The sequence below is a fragment of the Lacerta agilis genome, chromosome Z (genome assembly GCF_009819535.1).
Source record: "Lacerta agilis isolate rLacAgi1 chromosome Z, rLacAgi1.pri, whole genome shotgun sequence".
NCBI lineage: Eukaryota > Metazoa > Chordata > Lepidosauria > Squamata > Lacertidae > Lacerta > Lacerta agilis.
Window position 1 is genome coordinate 1,016,949 of NC_046331.1, and position 19,593 is coordinate 1,036,541.

The window sequence follows — 19,593 nt, forward strand, 5'->3', positions numbered from 1 at the left end:
AACAGGGATGTCTGGTAACCCAAGCATTGCCCACAAAGCCCCCTCACTGAACTCTGCATAGCTCTTTTAAATGTGAAGCCACCATTGACCTTCTAGGGGCCTTGAACCCAGGCAGCTGCAGAAGTGGGCACTCCCGTTGGCCCTAGAAAGAGCTCTGTCTTTTCTCCATCCCACCATGTTTTCTTCCACCCCTTCATCAAGGCTGCAAGCTGAGGGACTTCGTTAGTGCCTGATCCAGAAGCTGCAGTTAGGCTGCAGCATGGTTGCTAATACCTGTGCTCAGAGACCTGCACTGGTTGCCCATTTGCTACTGGCCCAACCTCAAGGTGTTCCTGTTGGTATGCAAAGCCCTGAACACCCTGGGACCAGCTTACCTACAAGACCCCCTTACCCCACACGTGCCCACTCAACCACTTTGATTGGCAGAGCAAGCAGTGTTACGGGGCGACATAATACCCGTCCCGCTTTGGTAAAAACTTGATCCTTTAGTGTGGCAGCCTCTACACTTTGGAACTCCTTGCCTCTTGATATCAGGCAGGAGCCTTCACTGTACTTTTCATGGTTCTTGCTAAAAGCATATTTGTTTAGACAAGCCTACCCAGTTGAGATAATTCCAAACTGTTTTAGTGTTTTAACTTTTGTGTGTTTTAAAGTACTGTTGTAATTTTGTCTTTTGTTTGTTTGTTTTATCTTTTTGCAAGCCACTTTGAGGTTGTTGTTTTTTTTAAAGAAATGAAGCGGTGTATATCAATGTTGTACTGGGGGAGGGGGGACCACCTTTGAGGGTCACCCCATGCCCTTATTTCTGCAGCAGGAGACCCAGGATGAGGCTTTGAAGGATTTAGCATGCTAGGGCTCTCCTCACCCCATGGCCCAGAGCCCTAGTGAAGCCATGGCCCATCTTCCCAGACGTCTTGAAGAACTGGTGAGTGAAGTGTTGGGCAAAGAACGCAAACATCAAGTTTGTCCCCTGGGGGTCCGGATGGAATTTCTTGCGCAGGAAAAACTCTTCAGCTACCAGCTGTGCATCAGGAAGCTGTGGCGGCCCTGCAAGGGAGGAACAAAAAACCAAATCCGAGGTTGCCCCTCTGTCGTGCGGCTAACAGTTCCTTCCTCCTGTCCCTTCATTTTATTTCATAGAATCATAGAACGGTTGGGTTGAAAGGGACCCCAGTGGCCGTTTAATCCAACTCTCTGCAGTGCAGGAGTCGCAGCTAAAGTGGCAAGAGCCCCTGCAGCCAAGCCAGGGGGCTCAGGCGGGCCCTTAGAGGAAACACGCCATAAAATCAGACCCACAAGTCTGTACTTGGGAAATCCACCGACTTTAGCTGGGCCAGTTGTCAGATTTTTGGGTGTGCAGAGTTAAAGGCACCTTTCCTTTGTTTTCTGAAGCCACACTTTCCTGCTGACAACGGTCACTTGGGTTGATAAGTATTCTCACAAGCTTTCTTCAATATCCTCAGAAGAAAAGGCGCCCAGAATGATAGGAAGGCCATGTTCACACAGTACAACATTTAAAGCGCCATGAAACCACCACTTCAAACAGCTGCGGCTTCCCACAAAGGCTTATGGGAACTATAATTTGTTAAGGGTGGTGAAGGTCGTTAGGAGATTCCCTGTTTTCCTCACAGAAGTACTACTATTCCTAGAATAGTACTATTCTCAATGAAGAGGGGGTGATTATTAAGCCACTCTGGGAATTGTAGCTCCGCAAGAGAGATAATGACTTTTCTCTATCCATTTTCTTGCATAATTTTGTAGGAGAGCCAGGATGGTATAGGGGTTAGTGTATTGGACTGCAACCTGGGAGACCAGGATTCAAATCCCCACTCAGCTATGAAGTTCACTGGGTGTGACCCTGGGCCAGTCACAGTCCCTCAGCCTGACCTACCTCACAGGGCTGTTGTGGGGATTAAATTAGGAGAGGGAGAACCACGTAAACCAGCTTGAGTGCCTTGGAGAAAAAGGTGGGACAGAAATGCAACAAATACATTTTATAAACTCATTCCATCATGTCGCCTCTAAGTCGCCTTTTGTCTAAACTAAAAAGTCCCAAACAATGCAACCTTTCCTTGCAGGAGAGTCACAATGTCCCCTTGATCATTTTCTGAATCTTGCCCAACCCTGCAGCATCCTTTTTTGAGGTGAGGCGACTGAGTCTGAAAGCAGAACAGACACTCTCAGGACTTTTGAGTGAGGAAACCTTCTCCACAGCAGGCAGTGGCCTCTCCTGCGACGGAAATATTCAGGCAGCATGGATGCTGCAGTTGTAATATCCTGCCTTGCAGACAGAATCACAGAATTTTAGAGTTGGAAGGGAACCAAAGGGTCATCTAGTCCAACCCCCTGCAATGTGGAAGTCACAATTAATGTGTCCCTGACAGGTGGCCAGCCAAGCTCTGTTCAAAAACAAAAGACAGTCCACAACCTCCTGAGAGAGTCTGTTCCACTGCTGAACGGATCTTCCTGTGAGAAAGTCCTTCCCCAGGTTGAGTCGGAATTTCCCTTCCTGTAACTTGAAGCTGTTGGTTCCAGAGAGGCAGAAAACAAGCTTGCTCCCTCTTCCATGTGACAGCCCTTAAGGTATTTGAAGATGGCTATCGTACCTCCTTTCAGTCTCCTCTTCTCCAGACTAAACCTATCCAATTCCTTCAACCATTCCTCACAAGGCTTGGTTTGTAGGTCTTGCTTGCACTGTGCATTGGGTTAGACTAGACAACTTGGAAGAGCCCCTTTCAAACTCTTCAATTCTGTGCCTGTTATTGAACCTCTCGCTGACGAGACAAATAAACAAACAAACCCATGCCCTGAGCTGCGTCCCCTCCCTGCAAGCCCACACCTAGATGCTATCAACAGAAACTTTCACACCAACATCAGTTTCACCCCTTGGAAAAGTTAAGCCATGTGACACAGCTGTGACGGCAGGAATGGACTTGACACGGACCAGATTGCGCTGCTGCTATCTTAAGAGAGAAGTTAAGCTGGGGTGCGGTGGGGGCCCTGAGGAGCTGCACCCACCTTTTGTTCCCATTGGCGTGGGGCAGTCGATGGGCACCGGTGGGAGCACCCTAGTGAAATAGCTGACATTGGCGTAGGACTCCCAGCTGATGTAGCCGTGGGCGGAATTGTACGTGGGTGGACTGGGGATGAGATTGGCTCGGACTGCGGAGAGAGAGAGAGAGAGAGAGAGAGAGAGAGAGAGAGAGAGAGAGAGAAGCGCAAAATCAACCTCCATGGGACACTGGCCAACTGACACCCCCCTCCACAGTGATGCTCTTGGGCAGAGGTCAGCAAGGTTGACCTCGCCTGGGCCGGTTCACTCCAGAGGAGATCCCTCCATGGGCCGGATCGCGCACACACATGAGCATGCACACCCATGATTTCCATTGTCTGCGTCTGTGCAGACGTGATTTACGGTGCCGCGGAAGGGAGTCCCCATGCTGTGCTGCAGCGCACGGGGACTCACTGAGTGGGCGGTAGGGTTGCCAGGTGTCCACTATTTGAGTGGACAGTCCACTTTTTCACATTATGTTCACTATTTTTTTCCACAAAATAGTGGACATTTTTTTATTCAAAAGCTTTATGATGAAATGGTATTTTAATATGTGTTAAAATGTTTGTAAGAAAATTTTAATTTAATTTAATTTAACCCCCCTCCCCCCCCCACTTGTCCGCTATTTTTTGGAAGCAGACCTGGCAACCCTAGTGGGCGGCTCGGTTTGGGGGCGGCTCGTGGGCCAGTTAAACGACCCCCGTGGGCCACTTGTTGCCAACCCCTGCTCTTGGGGATCTCCCATTCGTTGCTGGTGTGGCTTGTGCTGTAGACCATGAAAGTCCCCAGATCCCCGTGGTAAACTGGCAAGCTGGATCCATTCACAGGAGCCCTCTCCCCTCCTGCGGTTTCTGGCAAATGATATTCGGAATGATTGCTGCCTCTAAATGTGGAGGCAGAGCAAAGCCAATGGATTGTGCCCTCCATGCTAATTAGTGGGAAACCTGGAAGCTGGAAGCGTCAATAGGAAATGGATCCTTCTTGCCAAGATCTCAGGATTCCTGGGATAATTCCCTGGCCCCCTTGTGCAATAATGCTCAAAAGCTCACTTTTGGGGGGGTAAGAGTTTGTTAGTTTGTTTGTTTGTTTGGTGGTCATAGAGTCTGCCCCCCTGAGTCCCGCTTTCAATCTACGGCTCTTCACTTACCTGTCAGCACCAAACGCATCAAAGTGTCCCGGATGAAGGTGTTGTTTACAATGGTCCAGAACCACTGGAAGTGAGTCAGGATGAAATGATAGAAGGCTGGGCTCGGCTTCAGGGCATCGCGCAGCCGCGTCCAGAACTCCGCTGGGAAAGAAAACACAAATATCGTATAATCATAGAGTTGGGAGGGACCTAAAGGGTCATCCAGTCCAATCCTCTGCAATTCAGGAATCACAGCTAAAAAATCCCTGCTCATCCAGAATCCTGTTGTTCCCACAGCCTCCATCCAGATGTGCTCAGAAAGCAGGCAGGCAACCCCCCTCCTCCCCGTTGCTTGGCCCCAGCACCTGGTATTTGGAGGTAGACTGCCTCTAGACTTGGAGGCTTCCTTCTTAGCTATCACATGGGGAAAGGCGGTAGCTCAGGGGCAAAGTATCTGCTTTTCACGCATAGTGTCCTGAGTTCAGTCCCCAATGGCTTCTCCAGGCAGGGCTGGGAATTTCCTCCTATGAAACCCTGGACAGCTGGGTGGGCTGGAGGTCTGACTCAGTATAACGCTGCTCCCTTTGTTGCTATCAGAATGTCACCAGAGGAGCCCTCCGGGATAATGCCAAAGCTCAGCCCACCTAGTCCAGCATCTAGTTTTCCATGACAGCCAAGCAGATTATCTCTGGGGAGCCTAACAAATGGAGTCACTGGAACAACGCGCCTCACTGATAACTGGTATTTGCAGGTAGATTTCCTCTGAACATGGAAGTTTCCCCACCCTCTCTATCCATATTGACTAATAGCTATCAACAGATAACTACAAAATTGCCTTACTCTACATGTGCCCACTCAACTGCTTCGATCAGCTTAAGTGGCACTGTTACAGATTCCACATAATAGCCTCTGTGTGTGTGTGTGTGTGTGTGTGTGTGAGAGAGAGAGAGAGAGAGAGAGAGAGAGAGAGAGAGAGAGAGATGAACCAAAAAAGAAAGCTGGGAGCTGGAAACACAGAGACCTGCTTGCTTTGTGCTGGACCTAAGCAAGACATGCTGGGATAATGATGCTGTGAGCCCCTCCTTCATTTGCTCAGGCTGACTATGGGTGTAAATAAATCACAGACCCTGAAGACCCCACAGTCTCCAGTGACCTTATTTCCAAGGAAACCGAATCCTGGGTGATCACCTGGAACCCCTGGAGCCTCTCGTCACTCAGAGACTGAGGTGGTGAGTAACGGCAGAACAGCAGCAGCAAGAAGGTTCTCCATGATAAGCAGCTTTCCCCACCGTTTCTGGACCCCTCCCCACCTGGAGCCTGCTTATTTATCCACCTTTACACCATTGCCCATGTTGTAGAAAGGCCAGGGGGATACTCACGCAGAGAGCAGTTTGTGCCAAAGTAGCCAGTCCTGGTGCAATCGCATTCGTAGCCCTCTGTGCCGACCCGGACACACACGCCCTTGTGTTGGCATGGGAAATAGCAGCATGGATTCACTGTGGGGCGCAGGGGGGGGGGGAGAAGAGAGAACAAATTATTGTCACTTTTTATTTATTAAAAATGTTCTTCATAAAAAGATCACAACAGCTTGCAAACAACTGCACCCAAAACTCACACAGCAAAAACTACATAAAACAATCAAAATCAGGAATCAACTATTGTGGAAAGATGTGTTCTTTATTGGAAAGTTTTCAGCAGGCGCTTAAATGTTGAAACAAAAGGCGCTTGATGAGTCTCTAGTGGCAGAGGGTTCCATAAGACTGGGCTGGTAAGACTAAAGGCTCGGTCGCTTGTTGCTGTCCAATGAGCCTTGTCACCTTGTCCCTGCAGATGATCTGAGTGATCAAGCTGAGATATAAGCAGGACTTGTACACTCTGAACACAGCGAATCAAGGTGATGCAGCCCTAAAGGATGGAGCAGCACTGCACCTAACAGAAAATGTTCACTGTCAGTATAAGTCCCGCTCTGAGGGCACCTTTTCCCCAGCTGGAACTCACCAGGACTCAGTTCTGCCCCCTCTGGGTGGGTGCCATTGCCAGTATAAGAGAACAAGGGAGGCATTATTCTGGCACCTCTTTTTCTAGAAAAATAGCAGTGGCTGTAATGATAAGTATGGCAGACACATTCTTCTCTCTTCTCACAGTGATGGGTCCAAATTATGTAGCATGTTGATATTTGAGTATTTATTACTTGGACAGTCCTACTGTAAGCTGCCCTGGGCCATGTTTGATTCTCTTGTTCATAATATTCTTCATAAGTCTATTGTTTTCAAGAGATTTATTTCTTGTTGATTTGATACCGTGCAGGATACAAGCATCTAGCATGCAATATGAAGCCTCTGGCATGTAAAATTAGATGGCCAACAGTTTATCACTCCAGCTGCTCTGCTGTGACAGGCCAGCCTCTGTTGCCATCTGGGGGCAGCTATTGCATCAGACTGCCTGAGTGTGTGTGTGTGGGGGAGAGATGGGAAGCAGAACTCAGAAGCAAATTCCAATGGGTTCAATAGGCTGACTCCCAGTTAAGTGTGTACAGTGGACACTTGGGTTGCGAACATAATCTGTGCGGGAGGCACATTCGCAACCCACAGTGTTTGCAACCTGCAGTGCTGCTTCTGTGCATGTGTGAGCGCCAAAACCTGGAAGTAACCTGTTCCGCTACTTCTGGGTTTGGCACGAGTGCAGCCTGAAAAAATGTAACCCGCAGCATTTGCAACCTGAGGTATGACTGTACAGTGGTACCTCTAGATGCGAACAGGATCCGTTCTGGAGCCCCATCCACATCCTGAGCAGTCCACAACCCGCAGTGCCGCTTCTGCACATGCACGGGTTGTGATTCGGCACGTCTGCGTATGCACGGGATGTCATTTAACACGTCTGTGCATGCGCGACCCGTCAAACCCAGAAGTAACCTGTTCTGGTACTTCCGGGTTCAGTGCATTCATAACCCACGCCATTCGCAACCCGCAGCGAATGCAACACGAGGTACGACTGCATAGGGATTGTATCCTAAGCCTAGTGATTCCATTTGCAAATGAAAAGAACGGTAAAGAGGAAATACAATTTATGAACAGAGATCTACATATAACTGTCCAAAACACCAAAATTACTCTACATTAGACCTGGCTCTGAATTACTTTAAGTTGTGCGTACTGATCCAGACACTATGAAGAGGCATCAAGTTTCATAAAAAGGGACCAGTGTTTTCAAACGAACTTATCTCTTCTTTAAGCCAGATGTCGATTTACAAAGAAAGACAGGATCCCTTGAGACAACTGGCTTTTTTAGGGATCTCCTGCAATATGTCATTGACACAATAACCATGGGCTGCCCACCCAACGTTCCACTTTCTGTGATGATTCCCCAATGCTAAGACCATAAGAAGAGACTCAAGGCTGGATCAGGCCAGTGGCTCATCTAGTCCAGCATCCTGCTCTCACAGTGGCCAACCAGATGCCCCAATGGGAAGACCACAAGCAGGATCTCACCCCAAGAGCCCTCCCTTCTCCTCCTGTGGCTCCCAGCAATCACTCAGAAGCATTATTGCCTCTGACCATAGAGGCAAAGTCTAGCCACCAGAAAATAGGTGTGTGGGGGGGGGGTGCCTTTTGATGGCCAAACTCCCCAAGTTCGTTACTGGTCAGAGATTAATGAGCTGAAGCAGAAATCCAGTGAAAGCAAAGGTGATCTTTTATGATCTGTTGCAACTGAGCCCCCCCCCTTTTTGCCATGAGGCGAAGGACCCAGAAACAAGAACATGGCATGGAAAAGGACATCCCCTTTTGCAAACAAAACCAGAAATACATCACACATAACATGGGGTTACAATGGCTCAGGTAGGTCAAGGCATGATATTCCTGAAGATTTAGCAAGTTTCACGTGGTTCCAGACACAGTTTTACACAAAGCATTTGCATCTGCTCAGCAGCCATCCTCTGTGCAGAGCATCTGAGCAAACAATGGCAGATTCAGGAACTTCCCTGATGGTTCTCTGCCCACCTTATCTCTGGCTAGGGGAATCATGGAGGATTTCCCACAATGAAAGAGGCAAGAATACATTGTTCCATGAGGAAACTCAGGCGAAAGTATATGGCATAAATATACACTTATTTTCATGTACCGGTATATCCTAGGGACATGTGGCACACAACAGATATACTGTATAGCAGGGACAAAATAAAAAAAAATTCTTTCCAGTAGCACCTTAGAGACCAACTGAGTTTGTTCTTGGTATGAGCTTTTGTGTGCATGCACACTTCTTCAGATACAGGGGGTCAGCAAACTTTTTCAGCAGGGGGGCGGTCCATTGTCCCTCAGACCTTGTTGGGGGCTGGACTATATATTTTTTTTTGGGGGGGGGATGAACTAATTCTTATGCCCCACAAATAACCCAGAGATGCATTTTAAATAAAAGGACACATTCCACTCATGTAAAAACACACTGATTCCCGGACAGTCTGTGGGCCAGATTTAGAAGGCGATTGGGCTGGATCTGGCCCCTGGGTCTTAGTTTGCCTACCCATGGTGTAGCTCAGGGGTCAGCAAACTTTTTCAGCAGGGGGCCAGTCCACTGTCCCTCAGACCTTGTGGGGGGCCGGACTATATTTTGAAAAAAATATATGAACAAATTCCTATGCCCCACAAATAACCCAGAGGTGCATTTTAAATAAAAGGACACGATTCCCAGACCGTCCACAGGCCAGATTTAGAAGGCGATTGGGCCGCATCTGGCCCCTGGGCCTTAGTTTGGGGACCCCTGCTTTATACAGAAAGGAAAAGGGGGTGGGGTATGGAATGGGCATTTTTCTGCTAACAGTAGCCATTGTTATCCTTCTCCTTCTCCATGAATTTGTTCAATCCTCTTTTAAAGCTGTCCAAGTACTGTATGTGGCCACCACTGTCCCCTGTGGAAGCAAGTACCATAGTTTTAACTTCCTTTTATTTAACAGGACTTCCTTTTATTTCTCCTGAATCTTCCTGGTGTTTGTCTACAACTGTGATGCTCAGATGGTGTGGAGGTTTTGTCCAGAGTTCTCTGGCCAGCTTGGGAAAACGTATGTGCTGGATTTTACTTGAGCTCAGGGTCATATCTGATGTCACCCAGGTGGTACAATGGCTGTCCTTGGCTGGGCTGGGCTTGGAGAAGGTTGCCTTGCCTTGTAGCAAAGTTAGGCAACCGGAGAAGCAATGGGTTTTCCATCACAAATCAAGCCTGCTGGCAAGGGATCCAGGCCCCATGCTTTTTTATAGCCCCATTAAACAGAGTGCTGAGATAAGGAAGTAATCTGGGCTAAACAAACAAAGGGGTAGACGTGGCCCAGAGCACAGGAGCAGAAAGCGTGGATGATGAAACACTGCCTTCCAGGCAGGCTCCACCCCACCGCTGGAGCCAAACTCCTGATCCACATCCTCTGGAAATGGATCAGAGGCTAGGAGCATACACTGGGAGGAACCAGGAGCTCCCCCAAGCCCCTGGGTTATCCAAGAACCTATGCCTCTAGAAGTCTGAAGGGGAGCAGCTTTCAGTGTGGCCAGGCTCCTTGCTCTTCTTGCCTCTGTTACTGCCTCTACTGCCAGACCTTAAGATGGTAATCTCCTTAGGGCAGGAACCTGCCTTTTCCACTCACCTTGCTGCTAACGTAAGAACATTAGAAGAGCCTGCTGGATCAGGATTATCTAGCCCAGCATCGTGGTATCACACTGGCTAACCAGGTGCCTCAGTGGGAGACTAGCAAGCAGCAGTGAAGAACAAGTTATGGCCCTCTCCTCCTCCATGAATTTGTCCAGTCCTCTCTTAGAACCATCCAAGTTGGTGGCCATCGCTGCATGAAGAAGGACTTTTAAAAATCTGTCCTGAATCTACTTACAGTAAGCTTCATTGGACGTCAACTGAGTTCCAACAAAATAAAAAAAATCCTTCCAGTAGCAGCTTAGAGACCAACTTAAGTTTGTTATTGGTATGAGCTATTCTTCTGAAGAAATGTGCATGCACACGAAAGCTCGTACCAATAACAAACTTAGTTGGTCTCTAAGGTGCTACTAGAAGGATTTTTTTTTTTTGGTTCAACTATGGCAGACCAACACGTAACATGAGTTCCAAGTATTATGCGAGAGGGAGAAAAGGTTTTCTCTATCCACTCTCCACGCCATGCATAATTTTATGAACTTCTATCATGCCACCTCTTACACGCCTTAAACCACAGAGCCTAGGGCTTGCCGATCAGAAGGTCAGCGGTTTGAATCCCTGCGATGGGGTGAGCTCCCGTTGCTCGGTCCCTGCTCCTGCCAACCTAGCAGTTCGAAAGCACCTCAAAGGGCAAGTAGACAAATAGACTCCGGCGGGAAGGTAAACAGTGTTTCCGTGCACTGCTGGTTTGCCAGAAGCGGTTTAGTCACGCTGGCCACATGACCCGGAAGCTGTACGCTGGCTCCCTCGGCCAGTAAAGCGAGATGAGTGCTGCAACCCCAGAGTCGTCCGTGACTGGACCTAACGGTCAGGGGTCCCTTTACCTTTACCTTTAAGATGAATTAAATAATTAAGCCTGAAGGGCACACCCACCCACACCCCAACATAATAGAAAACTCTCCCTGCTGCTTCTCTGCCTCAGCAGCTGCTCCAAGCTCACCTCCTTAACTCTGCCAGTAGACCACTCCAATGTGTGATAGAATGATTGAACAATTCCCCTTGGAGAGATTCTGGGAAACTACCTGCTCCTGGGAAGAGGCTGCTTACTGTGTCTCTGAACAAGCTGCTGCCAGCCCCAAATCTGCAACTAATGCACAGGCACAGATGTGTAAAGCTACTGCAGTCATCAGAGATTAGGGGAATACTGGGATCCGGTGATATCAGATTTCCACACCTTTGGAGACTTTAAGCAAATGAGGCCGCCACTAGCACAATGTAGGGCTTGTCCTTCTCTGGGCCACCTAACCATGCAAAGGAAATTTAGAAGCACACAGGATCTCTTTACAAAAGAAAGGGGCTTGGTGATGGATTTTCATTGCAAATTGGCCATTGCAAGAGGGTGTGGCAGGAGGGGGGGGAGAGAAAAACGAGGCACATGATGAAGGAACCATTTCTACACAGACTCTGCCTTTTTTCCAAGTGCTCAAGATAATTTTAAAACCATGCCGCCAAGTTGAGCCAAGAAGCCCAAACTATCTGCATTAGCAGGTCAGGACAGATGGCCCTGGCAGTTAGCCGATAACTGAAACTCTTGGCTGTAACTGAAACTCTGCCTGTTTTCAATCTGGTCAGAGAACTAGATACAAACTAGGGCAGGTATCTTCAGACACCGGACCCACTTTTAACCCAAACATGCAGAAGTCCTAGGTTCAATTCCTGGCATCTCCAGGTAGGGTTGAGAGAGAGGTTTCCTGCCCAAAATGTAGTGTAGACAATATTGAGCTAGATGGCCAATGGCCTGACTTCCTACGTTTGGGGACCCATTCCTTAATCTTTTACCACATATTTGCATGGTGGTAGCGCTCCCATCGTGACTCACCTTGTGTCAGACTGCGACCTACTACTGAGTCCTGACCGAAAGGCTGGAGACCGGTTGTCCCAGAGTGTGCCAGTCAGCAATCATTGCCTGAAGTTGGAGTTAACTCTTTATTAGCAAAGCATGATCTTCACAGACTTGGCTGGGTGTCAGGCCTAATGAGCGCAGCAGATCATTCCTGGTGGGTCTTCCTCCATGAAATCAGTTGTCAAGGCTGAAAGTCACCAGCTCTCCACAGCTGCCCAGGCATCCGCCTCTCCAGGGCTTTCCCCCAAGTTGTGTGCAGCCAACCTCTCCTCTGTCCTTTTTATGCATCTTCAGGTTCTGGGAGACAAGGGTGCCTCATCTCTGCCCTTTGACCTCCCTCCTATCCCTTGCCAGCTTCTGCTTCTGGACTTCCCTCTGCCACAGACTCTCCCTGCTCACCCTGTTACCCTGTTACCTCTTCAGCTTCCAGCACCTCCTCCTCCCAGTCTTCTCCCTGTGACCACTCATCATCACACCACCACCAATGCCCAGGCTCTGAACTTTATTTACTTGGGGGTTCCCTAGCTGGTTCCTCCCACCACTCCTCTGTGTTGAACCAAACCAGTGAACTAGAAGCTTGTAGTCTACTCAAGTTGTAGCCTGCTCAGAGCAGACCCTCAATTTCAATGGGTCTACTCTGTACAGGAATAACATTGGCTACTGCCCTAGATACTTGGTACAAAAAGAGGCTCCAGGAAGAGTTTTGTGTCGTTGAGAAGTGGGCTTCCAGCAATCTGAATTCACCAGCATGAATCCCATGGGGAGTCTGAAGAGCCTGCCTGTTGCATTTCTGAACAAGTTTATGCTCTGAGGCTGAGCCAATGCAGAAGCACATCTCAACACCTCACTGGCATAGTTGACAAAATAAAATAAAATAAAATAAAATAAAATACAAATCAACCCATGAGATCAAATGATATAGTCCAGCACACAGATCCTAACAGTGGCCAACTAGAGAGTTCTATAACTGTTTGGTATCCCCACCTATACATCCCCTAAACATGGGGTGTTTGGTTTTTTTTAAATTACCATGTCCTCGTAACCATAAACTTTGTCTGTCCCTAGTCCTTCTTGGTGTCTCATCATGGCCCCACCCAGGCCATCCGCATCAAGAGCCTGGACCTCTGAGCCAACGGAATGACATTAGCACCCACAGCTGCACAGCAGCTGTTGTGGGTTGGCTTTTTCTTGACATGCCAAAGGGGGATGCAGCTGTAGTTTGTAAGCTTAAATTAATAGGATGCTGGAGAATGCTGTGTTTATACGAGATGGGGAAGAACTAAACAAACCCAGTAAATGGAGCTAGAGAAGATCCTTGCATCTTCAGAGATAATGACAGGCCAATGTAATAAAACAACAGCTGATACCCCTGAGCTCTTGCTATGCGCTGAAATAACCCCCCTGAGGCACAGGCCTCGGCCGTGCGTATGGAGGTCCTGGGCTGCCCAGACATCTACAAGACCTTCCTCTGGGCCTCATTGAAATGGTCGAAAAGAAAGCAGAGCAATAGGTTTGGCACCAGCATGGCTGAAAGAGCTGCCGGACAGAGGCATACCGGGAGCCAGCCAACTATCTTAGGGACTCCACTCCGGATTTGTCTTGGGTTTCCTTCTCCTTTGAGAGACATACTCGATCTATAATTGAATCATAGAATTGTAGAGTTTGAAGGGGCTTGAGGGGTCATCTAGTCCTAACCTAACCCCCTCCTCTCTTTGGTCTGTGAGTCCCTCCATAGTGGGAGACAGTTGCCCAAGGCAAGATCTAGCTGCTGTGCTGAGCTGCTGAGCTGTTGTTCATAAATGAAGTTATCAAGACTCCTGCTGCTTCCTGGACCCATGGCAAGGTTTCCTCGTGCAATGGCCATTTCCTCTTGGGATTGATTACACAGAGGCAAGGGAAAGCAAGCTGAGTGTAGTCAAACACACACTCTGGACTTTAAGAAAGCTGGTTTCAAAAAGCTTAAGGAACTTCTGGGCAAGATCCCATTATAAGAAATGGGAGTCCATGGTGGACAGGAGTTTCTTAACACAATTTAAGGCACAATTGCAAACAGTTCCAACAAGAATGAAAAGTGGGAGCTACCTAAAGAAACTGGGGTGGCTGCATAAGGAGCTTACAGGTGAGACAAGCTTTAAAAGTGACATTTATCACATTTATCACCCAGAAAGCAGCAGGACAAGAGAAAGTGTGGAAAAGACCTTAGGTAAGAACAGGACACGAGTGGCACTGTGGTCTAAACCACAGAGCCTCTTGGGCTTGCCGATCAGAAGGTTGGTGGTTTGAATCCCCGCAATGATGGGGTGAGCTCCCGTTGCTCGGTCCCTGCTCCTGCCAACCTAGCAGTTTGAAAGCACGTCAAAGTGCAAGTAGATAAATAGGTACCGCTCCAGTGGGAAGGTAAACGGCATTTCCGTGTGCTGCTCTGGTTCGCCAGAAGCGGCTTTTGTCATGCTGGCCACATGACCCGGAAGCTGTACGCCGGCTCCCTTGGCCTATAGATGAGCTGAGCACCACAACCCCAGAGTCGTCCATGACTGGACCTAACGGTCAGGGGTCTCTTTACTTTTAAGAATAAGCATCTTGGGTGTGAGTCCTGGAAGACTGGGAAGGCTGATGGACTCCCTGACTGACTCCAGCTGCAAAAGCTGAGGCTGCTGAACAGATTCTTGGGCTGTAGTATTGTTTAGGGGGTTTTGCTGGGGGGGGGGTATTGACTGTTATTTATATTAATTTTGTGTACTATCTTTCTTTTAGATCTTGTGATTTACGTGTATTTGGTTGTGTACTTTTTGATGTTTTATTTATTGTTTGACTACTTTTGCTATGTTTGTAATTACATTTCCCCCCATGTTGTGAGCTGCCTAGAGCATGGTTTAGAGAGAAGAAAAAAAATGACGTATCTGTGTTTGTATGTATGTATTTATGTATGTACGTACTGGGGTTGCCATATTTCAAAAAGTCAAAATCCGGACACAAATGTTGTTGAGTTTTTTTGGGGGGGGCAAAGTTGTTGAGCTTTATTATTTTGTTGTTGTTGTTGATCGCATCAACAGAAATAGTGTCCAGTTCTCCAGGATATTGACAAACTGCAAGGTGTGCAGAGGAGGACAACCAAGATGATCAAGGGTCTGGAAACTAACCTTATGAGGAATAGTTGAAGGAGCAAGGTATGTTTAGCCTTGAAAAGAGGAGACCGAGAGGAGACAGGATAGCCATCTTTAAATATCTTGAAGGGCTGTCATATGGAAGAGGGAACAATCTTGTTTTCTTCTGCCATGGAGGGCAGGACTCAATGGATTCAAGTTATAAGAAAGGAGATCCTGACTAAACATTCAGAATAATTTTCTGATGCTAACAGCTGTTTGACATCAGACTAGCTTAAAAGGTGTTGGACTCTCCTTCCCTGGAAGTTTTGAAACAAAGGCCAGGTGGCCACCTGTCAGGGATTATTTAGCTGTCATTCCAGAATTGCAGGGGGTTGAACTGGATGGCCCTTGAGGGCCCTTCCAACGCCACAATTCCATGCTTCATGGGCTACTAAGTGTTGCCAGAAGTGGGCCTGAACCTTCCATAAGCAGACTAAAAACTTGGTAGAAACCTTAAAACCTCTTACAGTGGTACATCGGGTTACAAACGACCCGGGTTACAAACGCTTCAGGCTACAGACTCCACTAACCCGGAAGTAGTACCTCGGGTTAAGAACTTTGCTTCAGGATGAGAACAGAAATCGCGCAGCGGCAGCGGGAGGCCCCATTAGCCAAAGTGGTACCTCAGGCTAAGAACAGTTTCAGGTTAAAAACAGACCTCCAGAACAAATTAAGTTCTTAACCAGTATGGTGAGCTTAGGAAAAAACCCAGTATTTCAGTGCTATGAGTTTTGGCATCTCAGATTTAATAAAACAGAAGGAATAGTTCTGTTATACATGATTAAAGCACAAAGCTCAGAACTGTGAGTTTGGTGCTTCACAGCATACAATGCTTTGGTTACATCCCTGTTGGACTACTGTAGCACACTCTATGTGGGGCTGCCTTTGCAAAGTGTTTCGAAGCTTCAGCTGGTCCAGGATGCTGCTGCCAGACTGTTGACTGAGGCCTGGTTACAGAGAGAATATTATTCCCCTGTTAAAACAACACCACTGGTTACCAATCCATTTCTGGGCATCAAAGTGCTGGTTATGACCTATAAGGCCCTGCATGGCTTGATCCCAGGCTACCTGGATAATTGTATCTCCCTGTCTGAACCTGCCCAGGTGCGAAGATCCTCATGTGAACACCTCTCCACTTGTTCCCATCAACATCAGAGCCACAGCTGGTGACACGAGAGAGGGCCTTTTTTGCGGCTGGGATCCCCTCCCAAGAGAGGTTAGGCTGACTCCCTTCCTCTGTGTATCCGAAGAAGTGTGCATGCACACGAAAGCTCATGCCAAGAACAAACTGAGCCGGTCTCTAAGGTGCTACTGGAAGGAATTTTTTTATTTTTTATTTTGTTTTGACTACGGCAGACCAACACGGCTACCTACCTGTCCCTTCCTCTTGTTACCCTTTTGCTGGGCAGGCTAAGACCTTCCTGTTCAGGACAGGGCTTTGGAAACGAAGGTGAAGGTAATGCCAGCCACTGGGCTGCTGTCAGGGCAAACTGTGGGGTTTAATGCCGGTTTTAACAGTTGTGCGGAAGAGAGTGCCTTCACCTGCTGAAACCTACAGTTCTTCTCCACAACTATTAAACCTACAGGACGGATAGGGAGAAATGGGATTCACATGGTGCTTAACAGTTGCTAGTTACAGTCTCCAAAATGCAGCTCTAGACCCACTGGTGTCCAGGGGCTCTTCCCTGACATTCACTCCTGGCTCTGTGAGATCCCAAGCCATTCATTACTGGCTCCTGTCCCAGTTTCCTGACTGGGTGGAGAGCAGGCCTCTCCTGGAGAGGTCAAGCAGAGGGCATTGCAAAGAGAGGGGGGGAACTCATTCCGAGGGGTTTTGCATTTTTTTTGGAAGCACACAAATACCTCTTCTTTTTTACAAGCAAATATCCCTTTTCTCAGTGAGAAACGTGGGTGTTCTTTTATGGTTTGCACGTCTTCATGGATACTTGCTGAAAAGCAACTTACATATGCGAAATATAGAAAGATAAAGATGATGATAATTAATAAATGTTCATAATTCTCCTGAACTGGAATGGTCCTTCCTACATTCCTCTAGCAATTGAGTCTGGTGTTGAGCATTTCATAGAATCACAGAATTGCACCTCTGCACGCTCCCTCCCTGCGCGGGTGCTGCCATTCTCCAGCAGACACTATGCCGGCCCTCAGACCCCTCGTCAAGCCTAAGATCGTCAAGAAGAGGACCAAGAAGTTCATCCGCCATCAATCTGACCGCTATGTCAAAATTAAGCGTAACTGGCGGAAGCCCAGAGGTAATGACAACAGAGTCCGCAGAAGGTTCAAGGGCCAAATCTTGATGCCCAACATTGGGTATGGTAGCAGTAAGAAGACAAAGCACATGTTGCCTTCAGGATTCAGAAAGTTCCTTGTCCACAACGCCAAAGGGCTGGAGGTGCTGATGATGAGCAACAAGTCCTATTGTGCAGAGATTGCTCACAAGGTTTCATCCAAGAATCGGAAGGTAATTGTGGAAAGAGCAGCTCAGCTTGCTATCAAAGTCACCAATCCAAATGCCAGACTGCGCAGTGAGGAAAATGAATAAATTAGTTGTTCTTGTACAACTGTATTTAATAAAAAGTTTTTAAAAGTGTTGGGGGGGGGGAAGAATCACAGAATTGCAGAGTTGCAGAGTTGGAAGGGACCTCAAGGGTCATCTAGTCCAGCCCCCTGCAATGCAGAAGCCACAGCTAAGGAGTCTGTGACTGGTGGCCAATCTAACCTCTGCTTTAAAACCTTCAATGAAAAGGGGTCCACCAGCTTACGAGGGAATCCATTCCGCTGTAGACAGGTCTTACCATTGGAAAATGCTTCTGAATCTACTACAGACAGAATCTCCTTTGAATCCATTGGTTTGTATCCTTCCCTCTGGAGCAGCAGAAAGCAAGCTACAGTAGTTCCATCTTCCATGTGACAGCCCTTCAGATATTTGAAGATGGCTACCCTGTCACCTCTCAGTCTCCTCTTCTCCAGGCTAAACACCCCCAGCTCCCTTTACTGTTCCTCACAAGGCCTGCTTTCCAGACCCATTATCATATTGGTTGCCCTCCAGAGGGACTTTTGCTGGGATCCTTCCCCCCAAAGCTTTGTGAGTGCGCACACACCCTCCTGGCGTCAGTCTCTAATGGGAATGTCCTCTGGAACTCCTGGCTTCGTTCAGCTGTGGTGATGAATTACACTTGGCAACCCCAGGGAATGTGAGGTGGGGATGGAGGGGCATGAGAATACATGCCCTCCCCACCTGAGGCTGAGTGTGCATGGACAAGCGTCATGGGACAAGAGTCACTCCCCTGGCAAGTGCAGACCTGGTGGCGCCCATCCTCTTCCCACGATGCTGCCTCCTGCTTTTGGAAGAGGCATCCTACACTGGAGGAGGAGGAGGAGGAGGAGGAGGGCAGAAGTTGCCTCCAGAACAGCGCAGCTGCAGGACCAGACCAGAGATCCACACGGCCTATAGTAGCCAGCCAGGCATATCCAGGAAGCACAGTCTTTCCCCCCTGCTGTTCCCTAGCAGGTGAGGCAGACTCTGAAGGCCATGCAGCCACCATGACTGGTAGACATTCATAGACCCCTCTCCTCCTCTGATCATAGAGTTGGAAGGGACCCCTAGAGTCATCTAGTCCAACCCTCTGCAATTCAGGAATCACAGCTTAAGGACCCCTGACAAGTGGCCATTGAACCTCTGCTTAAAAACCTCCAGTGAAGGAGGAATCTGTCCCAGTGTCAAACAGCTTTTATCCTCAAAAAGCTCTTCCTGGTGCTCCTTCTCCTCTAGGAATTTTGCCACTTATCATGGCAGTGGATTCCATCAATCAAGCTGGGGCAAGATGAATATGTTTATTATTGTTACTTTTATATCCTGCCGCTGCTCCTGCAAGGAGCTCTTTCCCCGTGCCTCAGTTTCACAGCAACCCTGTAGGGTAGGTCCCGCAGCAAGTTTCATGACTGAGTGGGGATTTGAACCCTGGTCTCCCACATCCTAGTCCAGCTCTCTTACCACACCACAATGGCACAATGCTTGCAGCAGTCCTGTCACACACACCCCATATAAATTAAAAGCAGTGCAGCTACAGCAGAGTGTGCCGCACCCTCATGCAGACCCCCAGAGGCTGGTGTCTTTAAAAATACAAGTAATGGGGGGGGGCTCAACCCCTTCTGATCAATGATACAATGCCAGCTGGAACTTGTACTGACGCTGCTCCCTGGGATTCCTCAAGCAACTGTCTGATGCTCACGGCATCCTTTTGACGACATTAAGGACACACATTGAGTCTTTCCTGCGCCACTCACCTCTAAACAGGAAAACACTTATCTGCCCCCCCTCCCCCGCTCAAATAAAAAAAGACCCAAAAATAATGCCCCCTAAAAACAGACAATCACAACCAAAGCACCAAATTGTAGAGTTGGAAGGGGCCCAAAGCATCATCTAGTCCAACTCCCTACCTTATTATTAAAAATGGAAAATTGGGAGGGTGAAGGGGAACTGGCAGGCACTAAGGGTCTATCGGAGCCAGGTTTGGGGGGGGGGGGGTTTACAGACTAGAGTTCTAAGTTGCAACGCTTATTGTGTAATATATTTGCTGGTCTTCAGGGTGACACAAAACTCCCTTAATCTCTTTTAAAATATTGCCGTGACAATCAGTGCAGCATCTCAAAACCAAAGGAAGTGACTATCTCTTTTCAGAATGATTGCTTTGACCCAAGTGCTGATGTATGCAGCTTTAGA

General features: G+C 48.1%; 2 protein-coding genes across 2 annotated transcripts in view; one reads left to right on the top strand and one right to left on the bottom strand.

The window, feature by feature from the left end:
- Positions 1-19,593, bottom strand: part of PTGS1 (prostaglandin-endoperoxide synthase 1) — a 42,246-nt gene that overhangs the window by 8,542 nt on the left and 14,111 nt on the right. Inside the window, exons 3-6 of the mRNA XM_033137700.1 lie at positions 5,558-5,674; positions 4,200-4,340; positions 3,019-3,162; positions 866-1,047 (exon numbers count right to left, since the gene is read on the bottom strand). Of these exons, the coding sequence (XP_032993591.1) occupies positions 866-1,047; positions 3,019-3,162; positions 4,200-4,340; positions 5,558-5,674 (584 nt within the window). The remainder of the gene's footprint in view (positions 1-865; positions 1,048-3,018; positions 3,163-4,199; positions 4,341-5,557; positions 5,675-19,593) is intronic.
- LOC117040126 (60S ribosomal protein L32-like) lies at positions 16,961-17,449 on the top strand. The gene has a single exon (XM_033137699.1). The coding sequence runs from the start codon at positions 17,005-17,007 to the stop codon at positions 17,410-17,412; it is 408 nt and encodes a 135-aa protein (XP_032993590.1). The 5' UTR covers positions 16,961-17,004; the 3' UTR covers positions 17,413-17,449.

Coding starts and splice junctions, on each gene's coding strand:
- LOC117040126 (XM_033137699.1), top strand. CDS start 17,005: ATGCCGGCCCTCAGACCCCTCGTCAAGCCTAAGATCGTCAAGAAGAGG.